The sequence below is a fragment of the Emydura macquarii genome, unplaced genomic scaffold (genome assembly GCF_026122565.2).
Source record: "Emydura macquarii macquarii isolate MOO-44397 ecotype Brisbane River unplaced genomic scaffold, CSIRO-AGI_Emac_v2 contig_1644, whole genome shotgun sequence".
Lineage (NCBI taxonomy): Eukaryota > Metazoa > Chordata > Testudines > Chelidae > Emydura > Emydura macquarii.
The window spans coordinates 26,753,808-26,774,226 of NW_027131781.1; the positions used below are offsets into that span (position 1 = coordinate 26,753,808).

Here is a 20,419-nt window from a genome sequence, read left to right on the forward strand (position 1 = left end):
TAAACCTCTCCTTTGGGTCCCTTCAGTCAGTGGATCCCTGTGTTCTACTTCAGGAAAACTGGCCATGGTTGTATCTTACTCCACAGGCAGTGTGGAGCACATGGTGTTAGCTAGGAAACTGACTGGGCAGGGTCACTTAATGGGTGTGTCACTCACTCAGCCATGTTTGGGTTCCATGTTATCCTTGTGTGGAGCCTCTTCATGGTGACACATACAAGGGCAAACTACAGGACTTTGACATAAATGTGCCTTGATTGATACACTGCTCTTAAAACATCTGAAACTCCATACATGACTGAAGAGACACTTCCATTCCAAGTGCTATGTAATTACAATATTATGCAGTCTTGTTCCCTCTTGCACAGTGTGGTGTGGTCTTCACTGGATTCTTTCCAAAGGGGTTCTTGGATTGACAAAAGCCCTAACACACTGGCTGAATGAGAAAATAAAAATACTTCGGGGTCCCTACAGCCAGCTGAGACCAGAAAGTAAGTTGTGTCCATATCAGGTCTAGTTCTCTCCAACAGGAGGCTAAAATTCTTGTCCCTTGAAATAAGGGGCACAGGTCACTTAAGAACAGAGGATTAAAAACATTGTGGGACTGTTGTGTGGATTAAAAATAAACTAAATCAATAAGCTAAATTTATATTTAATTAAAAAAGACTTCTTGGTGTGCCATTGATCAGACAGATTGTATATAGTGCAGCTTCCTGAGCTTTTCAGTCACTTTCACCATGTTGGCTTTCATATATCAGCACAAAGCTGTGTGGTTTGGGTTGCAAAGCACTGCTTGAGAATACTTAAATCCAAGCTGCCTCTACTGGCATAAAATTATAAACCTCTATTCGTGTTGGGGCTCAGTCTCTTTAAACAACCTAAATGTTAATCTAAATTACTGATGTGTCCAGCCAAATATGGGAGTTTTTACCCCTCTAAGCCAGAGAGGGGGCATCCTGCAGCTCTGAACTGCCAGTAAATAGTAGTCTAGTGCCACCAGTCTTGTAGCAGTATATCGCTTAGCTTACCTCCTGGTAAAAGGGCTTGACTCAGAATGAGCCATGCAACTTAGGCAGCTTGGGCAGAGGGCCACAAGACCCAAGCTCTCAGTAGCAGCCACCTGAGTTAGTTATGAATGGTGTGGCCACTTTGCAAGCATGGGCTGCTCTGGTTAAATCTCTCCTCTTGGCACAAGGGATGACGCTTTTCTGAAGGAGCCCTACCGTATCTAGTTATATTAGAACACTTGCTCTCAGTGCCCCAGGAGTTTCCATGTTATGGAAACTGAGTCCTGTCAGTGAGTGCATGTGTGTGTGGGGACTGGGCATTAGGTGGGCTCTAATCGGTACCAGATCATGGCACTTCTTCCTTAAGCTAGAAAACTTAACTCTGTTAAAGTTGTACAATTAATCATTAGTCAGGAATGTTAAAGCTCAGGTTGTCCATGTGAGTCTAACTCTGCCCCCATGCAGATGCAGTAGGATAAACTGATTAGATCTGTTTGCCACACAATGTCCTCAAGCTGCTTTATCCAAACACTTAAGGAGTGAACAAGGCAGGATCCTGCAGGACTGAGGAACTGTTCCTTACTCACAGTGCATGTTGGGCCTGATTTCCTGTTGCCGTGTGTTCAACACTAATGCAAAGTGACTGCAAAATACCACTGTTCAGATTTGGTAGCATTTTATACTCTCTGTGCAGGGCACTGGAGAGTTAAACCTCTTGTATTTGAAGGATTCATGGGCTTCCTCTGTCTGGTGTGTAGCCTCTTCTAATGCTTTACATCAGGCTGTAGAAAATCCTGTAGTGTAGTTGTATAATTAAATGCTGTATCATGATTCATACGAATAAAGGGCAGCATTATAGTTCTGCATGCATCCTCAGCTCCTGCATTTTCTGACTAGAGAGCTTAACTGCGCCTGTAAGAGTTAATGTAGTTTTAATAGATAAAAATTGTAATATGGACTTAAGCTCCTGGAAAAAAGCTAGGAAAGACTTAACACAGTAGGGGAGTCCTTCAAGCTTTAATTTGTCTCCATTGCCACTCATCTCCATTGACTTCTCCAGCCCAAACTACAACGCAAGCACAAACTAAATCCAGGATAAGATACCCCTTTCAGCATGCATAAGAGGATTACGCTCAATATAGCCAAAAGATTATAGAGGGTTGTGCCCTTTTCACTAATACTTGTATAGTTAGTTGTCTGGTGCTATTGAGGAAGTGCAAAAATACATGTAAAGACACTTTGCTTCAAAGGTGGAAAGATGTACAATAGTAATAAGCCACAGAGAGAGAGAAGGGAACAACAGGACATCTAAGCTTGGTGGTCCTTCTGCAGAGAAAACTTAAGCTTTCGGTTGTCACAGGTAGTAAATATGGTTGGAGAGTTTGAGTCACAAGAAGTTTCACATGGAGGCAAAACTAACACCAATGGGGCTGCATTCTCCATACTAAGCTTAGCAGGATGTCAGCCCTTTTTAAAAAGGTCAATATTTTCTTTGTGGTTAATCATATGCCTCATTGAGCCAAAGGCGGAATGATATGGGGTTGTCCCTAATAATGGCACAGGAAATGCATAGCATCTCAGATGTCCGATTTTAAAGGGCGATTTCCTGTGTGGATGCCTGTAGCTGTTTCCAGCAACTCAGTAAATTGGGCCTTTTAATTAAATCTGACTCATCAATGATTGGAAGCAGATTCTCTTACTCTAGGTAGTTTAGTAATCAAGTCTTAGGGCTTGCCTACAGGGGAGGGAGTAATTTGTAAAGTGAGATAATGTGTTGCGTACTAATTGGTCTGTGTGGACTCTGCTGGTGTGCACTAAAGGCTCCTTAGTGCGCTTTAATGAATTACTGACCTGCAGCGCACACCATCTGGTTCTACACCGACCAGTTAATGTGTGACACATTGGTGCACTTTAGAAATCACACCCCTTCTTAGTGCATGCTACCCCCCAGTATAGGCTGGCACTTAAAGGATAGCCACTTCTCCACCAACTGAGCTGGTGAGGTTGGCTTTCTCATATGTTTGCATTGTGCAGTGCTCATATTAACTGATCTGGCTCCTCTAGTTGCTGCAGATGGAGTTCTCCTGCAGTGGCTTCCTGACCGCTGCTGTAGTGTGGAGTTCTAGCTCTGTCAATGAAATGCATTTGGGTACAGTCTGAGCAAGTATCATTCTTTGATGTCTGATTCCCACTTCTTCCTGCTGCAGAAGTCAGGGTCAAAGGATACTTTCCTCTCTACATGGGTCTTAAAATGGTCAATAATTGGCCTTTCAGAATTTTTAGTTAACCACAAACAAGGAAAACTCCCCTGCTGGCTCTGAAGCATTGAATACAGCATGAAATGTCTCCTGAGTTTTGGCACTTCCCATGGTATGTCTGCCCCACAGGGTCCCCAAGCCTGGACATGCACACAGCAGTGAAACAGTTCCACAGCCAGAGCCGCATGGGCCAGCTGTGAGTTTCTTTGCTGTGTGGCTATTCCTTCAGATTATGGAAAAAGCAACACTGGCTTAACTGGGAAGTTGGAGCGTTTCTTTCCTGTCTCTTGGCCTCAGTGGTCAGAACGACCTGCTAGCTACAGACAGGAGATTTCAGGGATTCCATGGTCTTAAATGAAGGGCTTATCTAAATAGCTTGTAAGTTCATGGCTAACTGGGCTGTGAATCCACCCCACGCTAGCCTGCTACAAACTCAGTGTGTCTCAGCAGGGACCACATGAACACTTAATGTGCTTTGATCTAGTCCGGTTTCAGTGAGGACTTGATTTACAGTGAGTAATGAACTGTTAATGTGCCAGCAGGGTCCATACATGGAACTCACACCCCAGCTTGCCATGAGCCAGTCATTTGTGTGGACGAGCCCTTTGTGTGCTAAATGTGAATTACCACTGACTGCTTGAACTTCTGTTTCAGATTCATCATGGCCAGAAACCCTTGGGAAAGCACATTCTCATTAAAGGGCCTAAAAAACTTGCACCTGACACCAAACATGAAGAGGTGCAGAAATGTGCACTCAAAGGCAGAGCCACAAAGGGATTTAGGTGCCTAGGTCCAAAATTTAGATTCTCAAAACCCTGCCCAGCTGCCATCTAACTCCGCAGGCGCTTACTGGCACCTAAGCTGCTGCTGCTGGGCATGGAGACAGCCCCCTCAGTCCTGGTCCTTAACCATCAGCAGGATCCTCCTACTCTTTTCCTGCCTATTGGGAATCTTGATGGGCCCAATCTTGATGGGTCTCCTTGGAGCATGTCTGCTGCATCCTGCCTCGCACACAACAGTGCCGTTGCAGGAGGTGGCTGCGGTAACTCCTAGCCCAGAGGCTAAAGCACTTGCCCAGGAGGCGAGACCAGGTTTGCCTTCCTCCTCACCCTGATAGAGAGCAGGAGTGTGGACTTGGGTCTGACTTGCACTCGACTAGAGAGTTCATGGCTGAATTGGAGCAGAGGGAGAAGCCTCCCTCCAGCCTAGTCTTAGGCCTGCTCTGTGCTAGAAAATCAAGGAGGTGCCAGCAGGAGAATCCCTCCTAGTGCTGGAGGTTGTCTGCATGACGCACTACAGGAACACAAACCCATAGGCACCCAAATTCCTTTGAAGAGAGGGGTTAGGGCACCCCTATTTCCTATTGGCTAGCTTAGGTTGCTCCCCACTCAGCTTGCTGGCTTTTCTGAGCCCCGTTCTTAGGTGCCAGCTCTCCTCATGCATTGTGTAGTGAGCTTAGAAGTCAAACTTGAGACTGTGGATTCTGCTAGGCAGCAGGGTGCGTAAATGACAATTGCAATATGCAGCCTTGTGACCAACATGGGTCTAACCCTCAGGCCATCCAAAGCACCTGAAACCTCTCGCCTTCTGTGAAATGAGGGACCTCTTCATGGAGCCTTAGATGAAGAGGCTGATCTATGTCCTGTGCCTCTAGATGTGAAGGTTCACTTGACTTGTGTGCTTCATGGGTTGCTTGGGTTGAAAGCTGGGACTTGGCGGGGACACAGACTCTCTACGGGAGTAGTTCTGATTTGATAAGTTGTGTGGAGGCAGCGGTTGGGGTTTCTGACTGATCTGTTTGAGTGGCTGATGGCTGCAAATGGAAATGAATTTATACAACTTAAAGAGCAAAAAGGCCTTTTTTACATTCTTGACCACCTAAAACTCACTAGAAGGTTGTATACTGGAGAGTTAGGGAAGAAGTACGGTAGTGTTTTCCAGCTGATTCTGGAACCTGCTGCCAACTCAGATTTTTATAATCTGACATTTTACGGCATGGCCTATACCCATCTTCTGCAAAGCTGGGAGCCTCTTAAAAGTAAAACATGTCATACTAATTGTCCATTCATCCATAGCCTTGCAGGAAAGCTGTAGACAAGACCTGAATTGCTAAGCTTAAAAAAACTAAAGTTGCAGTGTTTCAGGCCTTCTTGTTGCTTTGATCAGGGAAACAAGTTCCTTCCTCTCAAAGTCCCCTTAAATGCCATTGCAAGGGTTAATTTCTGGCACCTTTCTGCTGAAAATGTCATGTGGTCTATTGCAATGGCTCTCAACCTTTCCAAAGTGCCGTATACCTTTCAGGAGGCTGATTTGTCTTGCGTACCCCCAAGTTTCACCTCACTTAAACTACTTGCTTACAAAATCAGACATAAAAATGTCATCACACTATTGCTGAAAAATTGCATGCTTTCTCATTTTTATCAAACAATTATAAAATCAATTGGAATATAAATATTGTACTTCACATTTCAGTGTATAGTATAAACAAGTCGTATGAAATTTCAGCTTATACTGATTTTGCTAGTGCTTTTTATGTAGCCTGGTGTAAAACTAGGCAAATATCTAGATCAGTTGACGTACCCACTGGAAAGCCTATATGTACCCCAGCTTGAGAATCACTGGTCTGTAGGGTGTTCTTCAGTCCACTCCCTATGAGCCCAGAGTGCAGAGTCTGATTTGAATGTGCTCTGTAATGCATAGCACCTTCTTTCCTTCTATTACACTTGGATGTCAGGGCAAGTTAGTCACTGTGGTGGTTTTAAAGTACAAGTCCTAAGTAGAAAGATAGGTCCTACAGACATGGGCTATGGAACGTCCATAAACGACATATGTAGAAACGTTGCATAATCATGAGGGCTGAGTTATGGTTGCTATGGGAACTAACTGAATTGCCTGAACACTGTGCCTTTAAACTCTGCCATAATGCAGTGTTAAAGATGGGCTGTCATGCCTCGTCTGAAAAAAGTTGTACCTCTAACTATCCTACTACAGCTAAAGTAGTGCCACATCCTAGTGTGGATGTAGGTAGAACATAATAAAAGTGCTGATCTTGGCGAAGCTTGCTCCTGTACAGGAAGCTCAATAAACTGTGCTAGTACTGTGTGCAAACTACATTAGGGGATCATGCAGCTTGCAAAGGGAAGCACTACTTCTCCACGTGGGCACCAATGACACTGCCAAGAATGATCTTGAGCGGATCACTGCGGACCATGTGGCTCTGGGAAGAAGGATAAAGGAGTTTGAAGCTCAAGTGGTGGTCTCATCCATCCTTCCTGTTGAAGGAAAAGGTCCAGGTAGGGACCGTCTCATTGCGGAAGTAAATGCGTGGTTACGCAGGTAGCGTCGGAGAGAGTGCTGTGGATTCTTCGATCATGGAATGTTCCAGGAAGAAGGATTACTAGGAAGAGATGGGATTCACCTAATGAAGAGTGTCTTTGCGGACAGGCTGGCTAACCTAGTGAGGAGGGCTTTAAACTAGGTTTGATGGGGGGCGGAGACCTAAGCCCGAAGGTAAGTGGGGAAGTGGGACACCACAAGGAAGCAGCAGGAGGAGGAGGATGCAGAAGGGGAGGCCTCCTGATTCATACTGAGATAACTAGCCGATTGCCCTACTTCCTCAAGTGCCTATACACAAATGCAAGAAGCCTGGGAAACAAGCAGGAGGAATTGGAAGTCCTGGCACAGTCAAACTATAGCATGATTGGAATAACTGAGACTTGGTGGAGTAACTCACACAACTGGAGCACTGTCATGGGTGGGTATAAACTGTTCAGGAAGGACAGGCAGGGGCGAAAGGGTGGAGGAGTTGCACTGTATGTAAGAGCTCTACGATTGCTCTGAGCTCCAGTATGAAACTGGAGATAAGCCAGTTGAGTCTCTGGGTTAAGCTTAGAAGCAAGAACAATAAGGGTGATATCGTGGTGGGTGTCTGTTACAGACCACCAGACCAGGAGGATGAGGTAGACTAGGCTTTTTTCAGTCAACTAAGGAAAGTTTCCAGTTCACAGGACCTGATTCTCATGGGGGACTTCAATCATCCTGACATCTGCTGGAAGAGCAATACAGCAGAGCACAGACAATCCAGGAAGCTTTTGGAGAGTGTTGCAGACAACTTCCTGGTGCAAGTGCTGGAGCAACCAACTAGGGGCTGTGCATCTCTTGACCTGCTGCTCACAAACAGGGAAGATTTGGTATGGGAAGTAGAAGTGGGTGGCAACCTAGGCAGCAGTGACCACGAGATGGTCGAGTTCAGGATCCTGACAAAAGGAAGAAAGGAGAACAGCAGGATACGGACCATGGACTTCAGAAAAGCGGACTTTGACTCCCTCAGGGAGCTGATATGAGGGGGAAAGGAATCCAAGAGAGCTGGCTGTATTTTAAAGAAACCTTATTGAGGGCACAGGAACGAACCATCCCGATGTGCAGAAAATAGCAAATACGGTAGGCGTCCAGCTTGGCTTAACAAAGAAGTCTTTGGTGAACTTAAACACAAAAAAGAAGCTTACAAGAAGTGGAAGCTTGATCAGATGACAAGGGAGGAGTATAAAAATGCTGCTCGAACATGCAGGAATGAAATCAGGAAGGCCAAAGCACAATTGGAGTTGCAGCTAGCAAGGGACGTGAAGGGGAACAAGAAGGGTTTCTACAGGTATGTTACCAACAAGAGGAAGATTAGGGAAAGTGTGGGCCCCTTACAGAATGGGGGAGGCAACTTAGTGATAGAGGATGTGGAGAAAGCTGAGGTACTCAATGCCTTTTTTGCCTTTGTCTTCACAGACAAGGTCAGCTCCCAGACTGCTTCACTGGGTGACACAGAATGGGAAGGAGGTGAACATCCCGCAGTGCTGAAGGAACAGGTCCAAGACTATTTAGAAAGATTGGACATACACAAGTCCATGGGGCCAGATGCAATGCACCCGAGGGTGCTGAGGAAGTTGGCTGATGTGATTTCAGAGCCATTGGCTATTATCTTTGAAAGCTCGTGGCAATTGGGGGAGGTCCCTGATGATTGGAAAAAAGCAAATATAGTGCCCATCTTCAAGAAAGGGAGGAAAGAGGATCCAGGGAACTACAGACAGGTCAGCCTCACCTCAATCCCTGGAAAAATTATGGAGCAGGTCCTCAAGGAATCCATTTTAAGGCACTTGGAAGAGAGGAAGGTGATCAGGAACAGTCAACATGGATTCACCAAGGGAAAGTCATGCCTGACCAACCTGATTGCTTTCTATGAAGAGGTGACTGGCTCTGTGGATGTGTGATATACCTTGACTTTAGCAAAGCTTTTGGTATGGTCTCTCACAGTATTCTTATCAGCAAGCTAAAGTATGGGTTGGATGAATGGACTATAAAACGCGTAGAGAACTGGCTGGAGCATAGGGCTCAACAAGTAGTGATCAATGGCTCCATGTCTAGCTGGCAGCCGGTCACAAGCGGAGTGCCCCAGGGGTCGGTGCTGGGCCGGTTTTGTTCAACATCTTTAATGATCTGGAGGATGGGGTAGATGTGCACCTTCAGCAAGTTTGCAGATGACCCTAGTTAGGGGGGGTGGTAGATACCCTGGAAGGTAGGGATAGGGTACAGAAGGACCTAGACAAATTGGAGGATTCGGCCAAAAGAAATCGGAGGTTCAACAAGGACAAGTGCAGAGTCCTGTACTTTAGACAGAAGAATCCCATACACAGCTACAGACTGGGGACTGATGAGCTAGGCAGCAGTTCTGCAGAAAAGGACTTGGGGGTTACAGTGGATAAGAAGCTGGATATGAGTCAGCAGTGTGCCCTGGTTGCCAAGAAGGCTAATAGCATATTGGGCTGCATTAGTAGGAGCATTGCCAGCAGGTCACGGGAAGTGATCATTCCCCTCTATTCAGCATTGGTGAGGCCGCATTTGGAGTATTGTGTCCAGTTTTGGGCCCCCCACTACAACAAGGATGTGGACAAATTGGAGAGTCCAGCAGAGGGCAACAAAAATGACTAGGGGGCTGGAGCACAAGACTTATGAGGAGAGACTGAGGGAATTAGGCTTGTTTAGTCTGCAGAAGAGAAGAATGAGGGGGGATTTGATAGCAGCCTTTAACTACCTGAAGGGGGGTTCCAGGGAGGATGGGGCTAGGCTGTTCTCAGTGGTGGCAGATGACAGAACAAGGAGCAACGGTCTCAAATTGCAGTGGGGGAGGTCTAGGTTGGACATTAGGAAAAGTTTTTCACGAGGAGGGTGGTGAAGCACTGGAATGGGTTACCTAGGGAGGTGGTGGAATCTCCATCTTTAGAGGTTTTTAAGGTGCGGCTTGACAAAGCCCTCGCTGGGATGATTTAGCGGAGGTTAGTCCTGCTTTGAGCAGGGGGTTGGACTAGATACCTCCTGAGGTCCCTTCCAACTCTGATTCTATGATTCACTTAAATGTTAGGAAATGCAGAATTAAGGCTGCCTCAGGCCTTCTGTGCACGTGCCTCGGTCTTTAATTATGTGATCACATACTAGCTTTTTCTACAGGGTCACTGTTTCCGTTAGTGCACAGAATGGATAGTGCTCAGCTAACGAGCAGCCATTTAACATTTTTCTCCTCACAGTTCCGTGTGATCCTAGACTACTTATTGCGTGCGCACTATTCAAACCCTGCTTTGAAGACAGAATTATTTCCTCATGGGTTCGTCTGTGGTTCTTCTCTTCAGTATCTGAGGCTTCACAAACATCAATGATTTTTCCACAAAATCTTTGTGCGTTGAGGGAGTGGTACTATCCACATTTCACAAATAGCAAACTGATGCACAAGTTAAGGTTGGAAGTACCCACTAAATTTGGGTGCCCAGTTTGAGACCCCACAACTTGTTTTTTTCAGAATCCTTAACATTATTATAGCACTTCATTATGTTCACAGCAGAGCTCCTGTTTGAGGTAATTTGCAGCTGAGAGCAGTCAGCACTTGTGTAAATCAAACCCAAGGTCTTAAATTGGGCACCCCTGAAGAGTTTGGTTTTAAGTAACTTGCCCAGCTTAACACAGGAATTCTGTGGAAGAAACGGCGATAGAATCTAATTCCTTGGAGCATGCAACTGACTGCCTTAATCATGAGACCCTTTCTCTTTCTGCAGTCACCTGCCTCATACACGGCACACCCACCCCACTTCCTCTGCTGAGGCAGGGATCCTACAGGCTTCTTCACTAACAACCCTGACCTGTCCCCAGAGCTGCACTCCAGGCAGGGTCCTGTGGAAAAATGGTCTGTTAACGTAATGACTGTCATAATGTGTACGTGCAAGGGGCCAAATTAAGGCTGCACCTGAAGTCAGGCATTTCTGAACTCCTGAGTGCTTGACTTTGCAACCTTGATGATCGCAACGTAGCTTTTGCATGTAATCACCTGGACTTCATTCAGTTCTTCTTTTAAACAAATTTGGTTGTGTGGCAGCTATTGACACACATGGATCACAAGCGGGGCTGGATCCTTTGGATCCCTGTACAAACCTCTGCCAGTTGAGGTAACAGTAACTGAACAGTAGTGTCCTCCGCTGGGTGGACCAGCATAAGAGGGGGATGGGGCACTTTGCCAGCTATTTGCTGCCAGCGGAGGAATGGTGAGACTTGGGAATTTGGATGCCATTCCAGGCCCTGGAGGGGAGAGTGCTCTTCTGCCCGTTCCTCCTAGTTGACCCCGTTTGTGCCCATCCTTCACGCTGTAGTCCTGTCTCTTCCCCACCCCAGCTTGGTCCTAGCTCCATTCTCCTCACTTAATCTCCACTCATCAGGCGTCTCATCCCAATCCGTTTACCCTGTAAGTGTCTCACCCCTCCAAACTACCCCAGTCTCCTTGCCCAGCCACTTCCCAGTCCCCCCCGCACCCTCTGTTGTTCCTAATCTCTATCCCCCAACCATGTTCCCATCCTCACTAACTCCACATCTCCCTCCAGTTTCTCATCCAATTTTTCTTCAGTTCCCCGGCTTCTGGTTCCTCTCTCCCTATCTGATCTCTGCCTGGGTGCCAGCGGTGGGTAATTGAGGACAGAGAGGAGCTCCTTGCTCTCCATTCAAGTGGCCAGCCCTGCCCTGGCCCGGAGCAGCAATTACTGGGAGAGCCACACTTCACCCCATGGCCAGTGGGATGTGCTCAGTCAGCCTGGTCCTCATAGGGGCTGGAGCATGTCATGAGGCCAGCATCTTCAGGGGTTTGATTACGTGTCTGAGCATGTGCAAACTACCATTGTTCAGAGGCTTGTAATTTGGGTGGACTTACAAAGGGATGGAAAAAGGCACATCCCTGACTCAAAGGCTGCCACTGCCAAATTCCAGGTCCCTGCTCCAAAGCATGGGGACACTAGAGCATTTCAAAACACTGGGGGGAAAACAGCTTTTACCCTAGCCTCACTCTTGGAAACAACTGAACACTTAAGCTGATTTTTAGGAACATTTATGCAGAGGTTGACACGTGGCATGGAAGACTTCAGCCCAAATGGTTACAATTTGGCAGAGTTATAGAACTGAAAAGGGCCTTATAATGGGAAGTGTCAGGCACCCTTAGTAGGCAGGGCTAGTACCTTTACACCCTTATATCTGTGTCCATGCTAGAGGCTGTTGGACTACTCTAACAGCCTCAAAAAACCAGCAATGCATGGTGGAGGCAGTGAGATGGACTGCTGGCTGCCAACAGGTGTGGCCTCAGCTTTAGCAGTCATATCATCCCTTGCCTGCAGGCTCTAGACTTCCCTGTAGGTAATAGGAAACTTCGGTGTTTCCAAATCCCAGTTAGGTTTAGATAGGGCCTGTCTTCTAGTGTAATTGGATCTAGCTTTGGGTATTTGACAACTGGTGTCCCCTTCTAGAGCTGTGCTAGGCATGTGATGTACCAGTAAATCACTTGAGATCTTGCTGTGGGGCTGGAAGGGAGGCCACAAGGCTGAATGCTAGACTGGTGGTGATGGCTGGACTGGCCAGAGTTACACGTGACCAGTGTGGCAAGCAGGAGTCACTTCAGCCCCCTGCTGAAGTGAGGGGGTGGGCCAGGGAGTTCCTTGGATGGCATGTGCTGGGGGGACTGTGGGGGCAGCATGGAGGAAACAGCTGTCTTTCTGCCTGGTAGCTGTCTTACAAATGCCCTGCATGACTCAGTTTTTGGGTAAGGCAGCTGAGCAGCTTGTGGCTTACTCAGCCCCCGGATCCTGCATTAAACTGGCATTCTCACTCAGAACTGTGTGCATTTCTCTAGCATTTTGGCACAGACACCTAAACCAGCATCTTTAATAGTTCTGGCTTGTAAACCCGCCACAGAATGGAGGCAGTGGGGTGAGTGGGGATGGTGCGGGGTAGAAGGCCAGTAAGCCATAAAGATTCCAATCTGTAAATGTGAATTGGGAATTCTGCTCTGCCTGGCCCAGCTTCTTTCCCAGTCTGACATGCATGCTCAGACGGGCCTGAATATAACGCACTTCTTTTCCTATAGCCGAGGGTTTTTTGAAGGTTATCCATGTTATTCAATAGTAAACAATGCAGAGTCAGGGAGGCTCAGTGGCCAAGTTGAAGCAAATAGATTATGCTAGCAGAATTGTGAAGCTTTGCGTTGGGTGGCTGAATTGGGGCTGGAGCCAGCAGCTGGAGTCTGTCCAGGACTAAAGTGTTTTTGGGTTTGTGGGGGGAGGGGGAGGGGCAGGGACAGGAGAGCTGGAGAGCACTAAACTAGTAGGTCTGAGCTGTCGCTGCTGCTGTAGTCGCTGAGGATTGCTGGCTTGAGTCTCTCTTCAGCTGTTCTGTCGGCTGTGCTGTAGCTTGCTGCTTGTGTGCTGTCTGCTTCCCTTGATTTACCAGACCTGCACCTTTTCCTTTCTGCATGCTGTCTTGTCTTCCAGGGGAATCTGCCCTCTCTACCTTTATTTTGTAATAAATGATGCGGTTATATTGCATGGCTGAGTGACGTCACCATCAGCACAGTAAGCATCAGCAGCCTGGTCACATGCTGGCCCAGTCAGTAATGCAGACGGGATAGGAAGGTGCGGGGGGGCAGAGGCAGGAGGGGGCTGGTTCCTGGACATACGGCAGTCTTCCCCTTTGGGGTGCACTGGTTTAATCTGTCAGCAGCTTCACCACAGGGCAGTGCCTGTCTTGAGGCTTGAAGCTTTGGAAAACTCCTCCTTAAAAAATCCCTGAACTCTTCAGCGTGTGTTTTTGTTCCACCTGAGCAGACTTCCAGGACTCTGAAGGAGCAGCAGCAAGCAGGATGCTTTTCCCCAACTCTGCGCAAGAGTCTCCCCGTGGCCTCCCGGACACAAACGACCTGTGCCTTGGCCTGCAGTCCCTCAACCTGACGGGGTGGGACAGACCGTGGAGCACCCAGGACTCGGATACTGCAGCGCAGAGCAGCACCCAGTCTGGTGAGTTGCTCTCTGCTGACACGCAGCAACAGTTGTCGATTGCTTTTTTAAAAGTGAAGCTACTGCCCAGAAAAGTGAAAGTGGTGGTCGTTATGGGAGCAGTTACTGACTGAGGGGTTTCTTAGGCTGATAAATGCTCCGACTGTAACGTAGTTGTGCTGAGTTCAGGGGGGGTTCTGGTGTTTAATGTTCTGTTACATTTCCTGTTTCACCAGTGAAGACTGGAATAGTTACTCACCCTGGCTTCTCGGAGTTGATCCTGCACTGTGTGAGGAGGGATTGACAGTCTGATAGGCAGGAGGCTTTATTTAAAAAAAAAAAAAAAATCTCCTGTTACCTTCCTTCCAAGTGGGTTAGGATAATATTTGGAGATGGGGGTTAAACATCCACACTGCAGCAGAGTTCAGGCTAGAAGTGGCATTTTAAACTCACTCCATGCGAGATAAATCTAGAGCATGCTGGCAGAAAGCTGCCCCTCTACAGGGAGGGGGCTGCATGCTTGCAGACGGACCCAGTGCCTGGCCCCCAAGACCATGACAAACATCGCTGTAGCACACAAGCTTATGGTATTGCACTGACTGGATCTGCTGCCTACACTCTGCATATGGGGTGTGGTGGGGGTGTGGACTGAGCTCCACATACTCTAACTCAGCCACAAGGTTCCCAGATCTACAGAAGAGTTAGGAAGGACTGTCTCATTCTCAAACTAAAATAAAATGTCCTGGTGCTTGACGGTTAAACGCAGTAGCTTGCTTTGGAGATGTTCTGGGGAATGGCTCTTGAGCTGTAAGTTTAAAAAAAAAACAAAAAAAACTCCCCACTAGCAGAGTGAGGGCATGGTTTCAAAGTATTGGCTTACGGTTTTGCCCATCCCCCTCCAGATTCTATTCGCTCTTTCAGCTGGGATCTAGCTCAGAACACCCAGCATTTTGTATCTAGGCAGTGCTCAGAACTCTTCTAGAAGCCCCATTTGCTCTCTGGAAATTGAAGTGAGGAGCAGGGCTGTACCCCTCAGCTTTCTGGACCAGTGATTTAGTGGCACCCTTGTGCTCTGGTCGTGCAGCGTGCCAGGAGGAGGCTGGGGACTCGTTTCCCAGGTCTATATTATAAACATTTGCAAAGAACCCTCTCACAGATGGTGGTACATTCGCTGAGGTATCAGTCCAAGGAAATATCTCCTGCTTCAGCAGAGTTTGCACAAGTTCAGCCTGGTTGCTACAGAAACTCTTCCTTTTTATAGAAGCAACATGCTGCTTTGTTAAAAGGCTATTGCATTTCTGAGCATTGATGTGGGTGACATAGGAGGCCCCGGGTATGTAGCAGGAGCTGATAGAAAAGTGGGTTGCAGTGTCAGTGCTCACTCTTCATTGGGGATGGTCACTCTGCTGTGGTACTGGAGGAATGGAAGGGACCCCTGCTCAGGGAGGGATAGCAGTGATGTAAAGTGTTGGAGGCTGCTCTGCTGGCCAGCATCACACCAAAGCTCTCGTTATTGTGGGAATGTGATGGTCTGCAGAACCCCTGGGCTATAGCCTAGGAGCTGTGGAACTGCTGGGTGCCCTTGACTATTTAGCTCAGAGTGAGCCCTCCACCTCAGTCTGGCTGGTGACTCAGCCTCTCCAGCCCCTATTGTCACCCAACCGACAGCAGGTGATGCCAGACACCCAACTTCGTTCAATGAATGCTTTCCAGCCACTCGCGAAACTCCAGCTGGCTCCTCAGCCCAGGACCACAATCTGCTGTGCTCAAAAAGCCTGACCAGTAGAGACTATTATCCAGTCTGCCTTTCCTTCAAAGTGGAAGGAATGTGCACCAGCTTTTGTTACTGAGCAGTTTGTCTAAACACTTCACTCAGCCACCCTGATTGAGATAAGACATTAAACAAGTTTAACTACAGAACAATATATAAAGTGACTATAAGTGGCAAGTGTAAAGAGATTAAAGTTACTAAATTAAATAAACATAAGGTCGCAGTCTAAATTCTACACACTTAACATGCTCTTGAATTAGCAATGTCTCACCCTTATTAGCTGGTGCAAGCAGTTTCTTAAACGCAGACTGGGCAGCCTTCCCTGCCTGGGACTCCCCTCCCCCCCTTTCAAAGTCCTTTTGTCTTCCAGACAATCCTTCAAGTGTTCAGTTGTAGAGAGTGGAGCCCCTTGATGATGTCTCAGTCCTCCTTTCATAGTCCTGTTTCAGCTTGCGACATGGCAACTGCTTCCCATTGGTCAAGCCACCCAATTGCAAACGTGTGTTTTACAGCGAAGCCATCACTGTAAGCAATCCCTGATAGTGGATTCTTTCCTTGCTGATCCATTAGCGTATCTGGCTGCTTCATTGTTGTACCTGAAAAGCTGATTTGAGGTGGTTTCCACCTCATAACATGTTCTAGTAGCATTCACCACAGTATTTCATAACTTCATACACAATGGTAGCACATACAATCCAACAAAATATGAATGTTTGGCAGATCAAGACTTTTAAAACTATACCAAACAAGGCATGCTTTGTACAGCACCTATTACATGGCATTGGAGAATATGGGGTTTTGGGGTGGTGTCTTCAGACACGGAGTGTCACAGGAGCATATCTCCCTTCCCACAGTGCCTGTCACTTTATTGTGGCAATGGGTCATGGTCTGCCAAAGAGCAGCACTGAATGTCACTTCAGATGCTGCAAAATTGATCTGCATGGTATCTGGAGCAGGCCTCTTGAGGTTGCAAGTGCATCTCTGTGGCTTCCTCCCGTGGCTGGGGGTGGGCTTCAAGTGACTCTGGCAGAAGCAATGTAGCCACCTAGGGAAGGGAGCAATGGGTATTTAAATGGGCTTATGCACAGACCCCTGGAAAGAACTTGAGGATCATCTTAGGCAACACTGGAGCTCCAATAGGCTTGAATTCCTGCCACCCTCTGCAGTTCTTCCCAGGCAGCAGTTGTGCCCAGTGTTGTCCTACCTTTGCTAATGTCTTGCCCTTGCCAGTGAAGCTGGGAATAGAGAGCTGATAGCTGAGTTTTCCATCACTGGGCCAGCCCTTCAAACTGGTGATGGGGGAAATCTGAGTTCTTAAACTGAAATGGATGGAGCAGCAGCCTCGGAGAATTAATAGCACACAATTGTTTTTGGGGGTATCTGATGGGCTACTGGGCTCTGAATCTGGATTATGGAAGCTTAACTAAGGCCCTGTGAACAGCACAGTTGTAACCAAGCCAGCAACACCCATGTCTGGCCATACTTCCTAGCATTTATGATGACAGCACGTACAAGGCATAATGCACAACGGCAGTGCAGAGCAGTTTTGTGCGGCCGCTAGAGCCCTGCAGATCTGTGGATATCTGCGGACCACGTTTGCAGATACAAATTCTGTATCTGCACGGGACCTAAGTGACCGCCTCTACTGATTCTCTGGGCCCCACATAAGTTTCAGATATCTTTTTCTCAGCCAGTTTCCTGCCAGGCCCTTTTGACAGTCTGTGTTCTCACGAACTACTGATATTTGCATGGCAGTGCTCTGCTAGTTGGTGGGATAAAATGGCATGGTTCATTGCACTGGGGTAGGCTTAAAACTGAATTACACAACAGCCATGCTGGGTCAGACCAATCGTCCATGTAGCCCGGTATCCTGTCTTCACACTGCAGCCAATGCCAGGTGCTTCAGAGGGAATGAATGGAACAGGTAATCAAGTGATCCATCCCGTCGCCTGTTCCCAGCCTCTGGCAAACAGCAATCCCTGTCTGTCCTGGCTAATAGCCATTGATGGAGCTATCCTTCATTAACGTCTCTAGTTCTTTTTTGAACCCCATTAGTCTGTTCACAACATCCTCTGGCAAGAAGTTCCACAGGTTAACTGAACGTTGTGAAGAAATACTTCCTTTTGTTCATTTTAAACCTGATGCCTATTTCGTTTGGTAACCTCTAGTTTGTGTTATGAGAAGGAGTAAATAACACTTCCTAATTTACTTTCTTCATCCCCGGTCATGATTTCATAGATCTCTATCATATCCCCCCTTGTGTTCTTTCCAAGCTGAAAAGTCAGTCTTATCTCTCCTCATATGGAAGCTTTTCCATACCCCTAATCATTTTAGTTGTCCTTTTTGTGTACCTTTTCCATTTTTTGAGGAAACAACAAAAAAATTGGAAGTTCATGCAATATAAATCCACAACTCCACTGGGGACTTCATAAGGGATTCAGATTGTCCAGAGCAAAATGGCCTCTGAATCAATAGACAATTCAACTGCAAACTAGTCGGGTGCTCCAGTGACCTCCCTGCAAACCCTTCCTGATCACTTGCCCTATTTTGGTGTCTCTAGGACACATGTCCTGCTCAAATAAGGTACTGCACTACTCACAACTCTTTGTAGCGCAGCATGTTTGAGTTCCTCATGCACTGCAGTTGTGACATTCTCCCCACACAAACTATGAGAACGGAGCTAGCACACAGCTGAACTGCTGTGCCTCCAGCCCCAAGTAAAGGGAAATGGGAAATGAAGTGGCAGGACAGGAGAAATGACACTTGAGCTGGGTGACCATTGCTTGCCTTGCTGTGAGAGCTGTGGCTGTGGCATATGCTTGGCTAGAGAAGTGAAATGTTGGCATCAGTGGGCAGCTGTTCCATTGCTTGTCTGCACCTTCCACATCTGCAGAGTCTCCTCCCTCCTTGCCGAGGACCATGGAGCTACAATGAAGAGCTTTGGGGGCATAGTTCAGACTTGGCCTGGAACATTGTGAAGTGCCTTGTGAAATAGCTTCTTTGTGTGTGGGGTAGGGGTGGGGGGGATGTCTTCCAGCTTGAGGAATCAGCCCAAGTCTTCGGAGGGGCCAGCAGGCATGGTCAGATGGTCTTGCCTGGCCATGCCTTGTGTAGCAAAGGCAGAGAGTAGCATGTGAACAGCTGGTCTAGTGCCTGTCCGTAATCTCTAGCACTACGTTGATGCAGATATTGATTCTCAGCTGGCTGCCCCGGGTCATTCCTTGGTGCTGCAGCTGACATTTCAGCACTGAGCCCAGGGTGTTCCATGGCAGGAAATCCTGATTGCAGACGCACTGGGCTCGGCATTGGGTTGTCTGTCTGTCTCCAGCCCCTGGCTGGGAGGGGCAGGCGCTGCCAGACAGTGAGCTGTGTTGTGTTGGCAGCACACAACGGTTTGGAAGTTTCTAGCAGTGACTCAGCTGTATAAATGGACAGGGAGCTGGCTGGGAGTGTGGAAGTGCAAAAAGTTAACAATCAGTCTAAAATTATTATTGCTGATGTGGTTTCCTGCAGCGTCAGTGCTTGAGCACTGATGAGCTGGAACTGGGGCACTCTAATCTGAGACTTTCCCTAAATCTGCATACAGCCTCTGCCAGGTACTGACTGTGTGAGCCTGAAAAGGAATTTCTGGCAATACACTGTACTGGTGTCACCTTGTGCATCCTGTGGGACTGGCGCTTGCAGATATTCTTTGTTGCAGTGGTGTACTGGCCCCAGTCAGGTTCAGGGCTCCATTATACCAGACACAGCAGACTAGGCAAAAATGCAGCTTTTGTTTTGCAACAGCAAGGAGTTTTCTCTTGCAATCACACTGCTGCTTCATGCCTGTTCCCCTTTCCCAAGGGGTCAGGAAACCACTCACTCCCAGGAAATGGGGCTTGCAATGCGTTGTAAAGGAGACAATCAGCCTTTGAGAGGGTGAAAGAGGCTTTGCCTATCTAAGGAGCATCCTTGGCTCCTGACGCTGCGGTCTTGCCTGGGGAGAGCCTCTACTAGAGGTAGCAGCTGCTGCAGACCAAAATTGCTGATCTGTTGGCTATAGGATTTAACTGCTGTCTTGTGGCAGGAAAAGAATACTAAACCCACTGCTGCCACTAAAACTGTCTGTCACACTAGGAGTATTGAATTAAATCTCAGAAACCTTTCCTCATGTGACACAGGGAAGGGATGCTGCAGGAAATAAACACGGACCTTGGATGCTTCCAGATGGAGCATCTCCTGTAATGCAGTATTCCCTTCCCAATTCAAAACCAGGAAATATGCAGTGTTCATAGTGTCCAGGGCACCCATTTTTTCCTTGGGATAGGTGAAAAGGGCACACCTCTGCCTCTATTGTCCTGGAAGTGCTGGTTTAGTTTGTGTGCCTGCATAACTGACAGCAGCACACAAGCAGATATGTGAGGCAGAGCCCTGTGTGGGACTATTTTTTTTAAACCTGTTCCTGCCCATAAAAACTTTAGATCCCACAAGAGACAGATTCTCCCATGCTACTTAAGACCAAAACCCATGGTCAGTTAAAATAAATATACAAACACAGAATTCAAACAGTTTTTACCACTAAGAGTAAAACAAATGTTTAAACCATGTAAAACAAAGCTTTAACTCCAGTTATAGACATCAAATCTTTCTATCCCTTGCTTAAATTTAAGTATTAAAACCTTTATTTAAAAAAACACTTTCTTTACATTGTTGAAATTCTATTAGGCAGAGATTGTTTTCCTGCAGATCACCAGTCTGTTCTTTGCCCCCCCCCCCAGCCCTCCCTCTGCAAAGTACATTTTGACCCATTCCTGCTATTATGGAAGCAGGTGTCGCAGGGTCCCGGTCCTGCTGCAGGGCTCTAACATAAGGCTTACCGTGTGCTCAGTTTGTCTGCTTATGCTGAATGGGTATTAGGCCTGTATGCTGTTAGTTCAGTGTGTGGCATGAGTTTGAATGCCAACGTTGCCATAGTGGATCAAACCAATGGCCCATCTAGCCTAGTATCTGATCTCTAGCTCTAAAACGGGACTCCATATGGCCAAATAGTGACTAGCCCATGAGGAAATG

At 47.2% G+C, this 20,419-nt stretch overlaps 1 protein-coding gene across 6 annotated transcripts in view; it reads left to right on the top strand.

The window, feature by feature from the left end:
• Positions 1-20,419, top strand: part of CPEB1 (cytoplasmic polyadenylation element binding protein 1) — a 76,096-nt gene that overhangs the window by 21,216 nt on the left and 34,461 nt on the right. For all 6 annotated transcript variants that reach the window (XM_067556012.1, XM_067556013.1, XM_067556014.1 and 3 more), the window contains one exon: positions 13,432-13,620. In XM_067556012.1, coding sequence (XP_067412113.1) covers positions 13,432-13,620 — 189 coding nt within the window. The remainder of the gene's footprint in view (positions 1-13,431; positions 13,621-20,419) is intronic.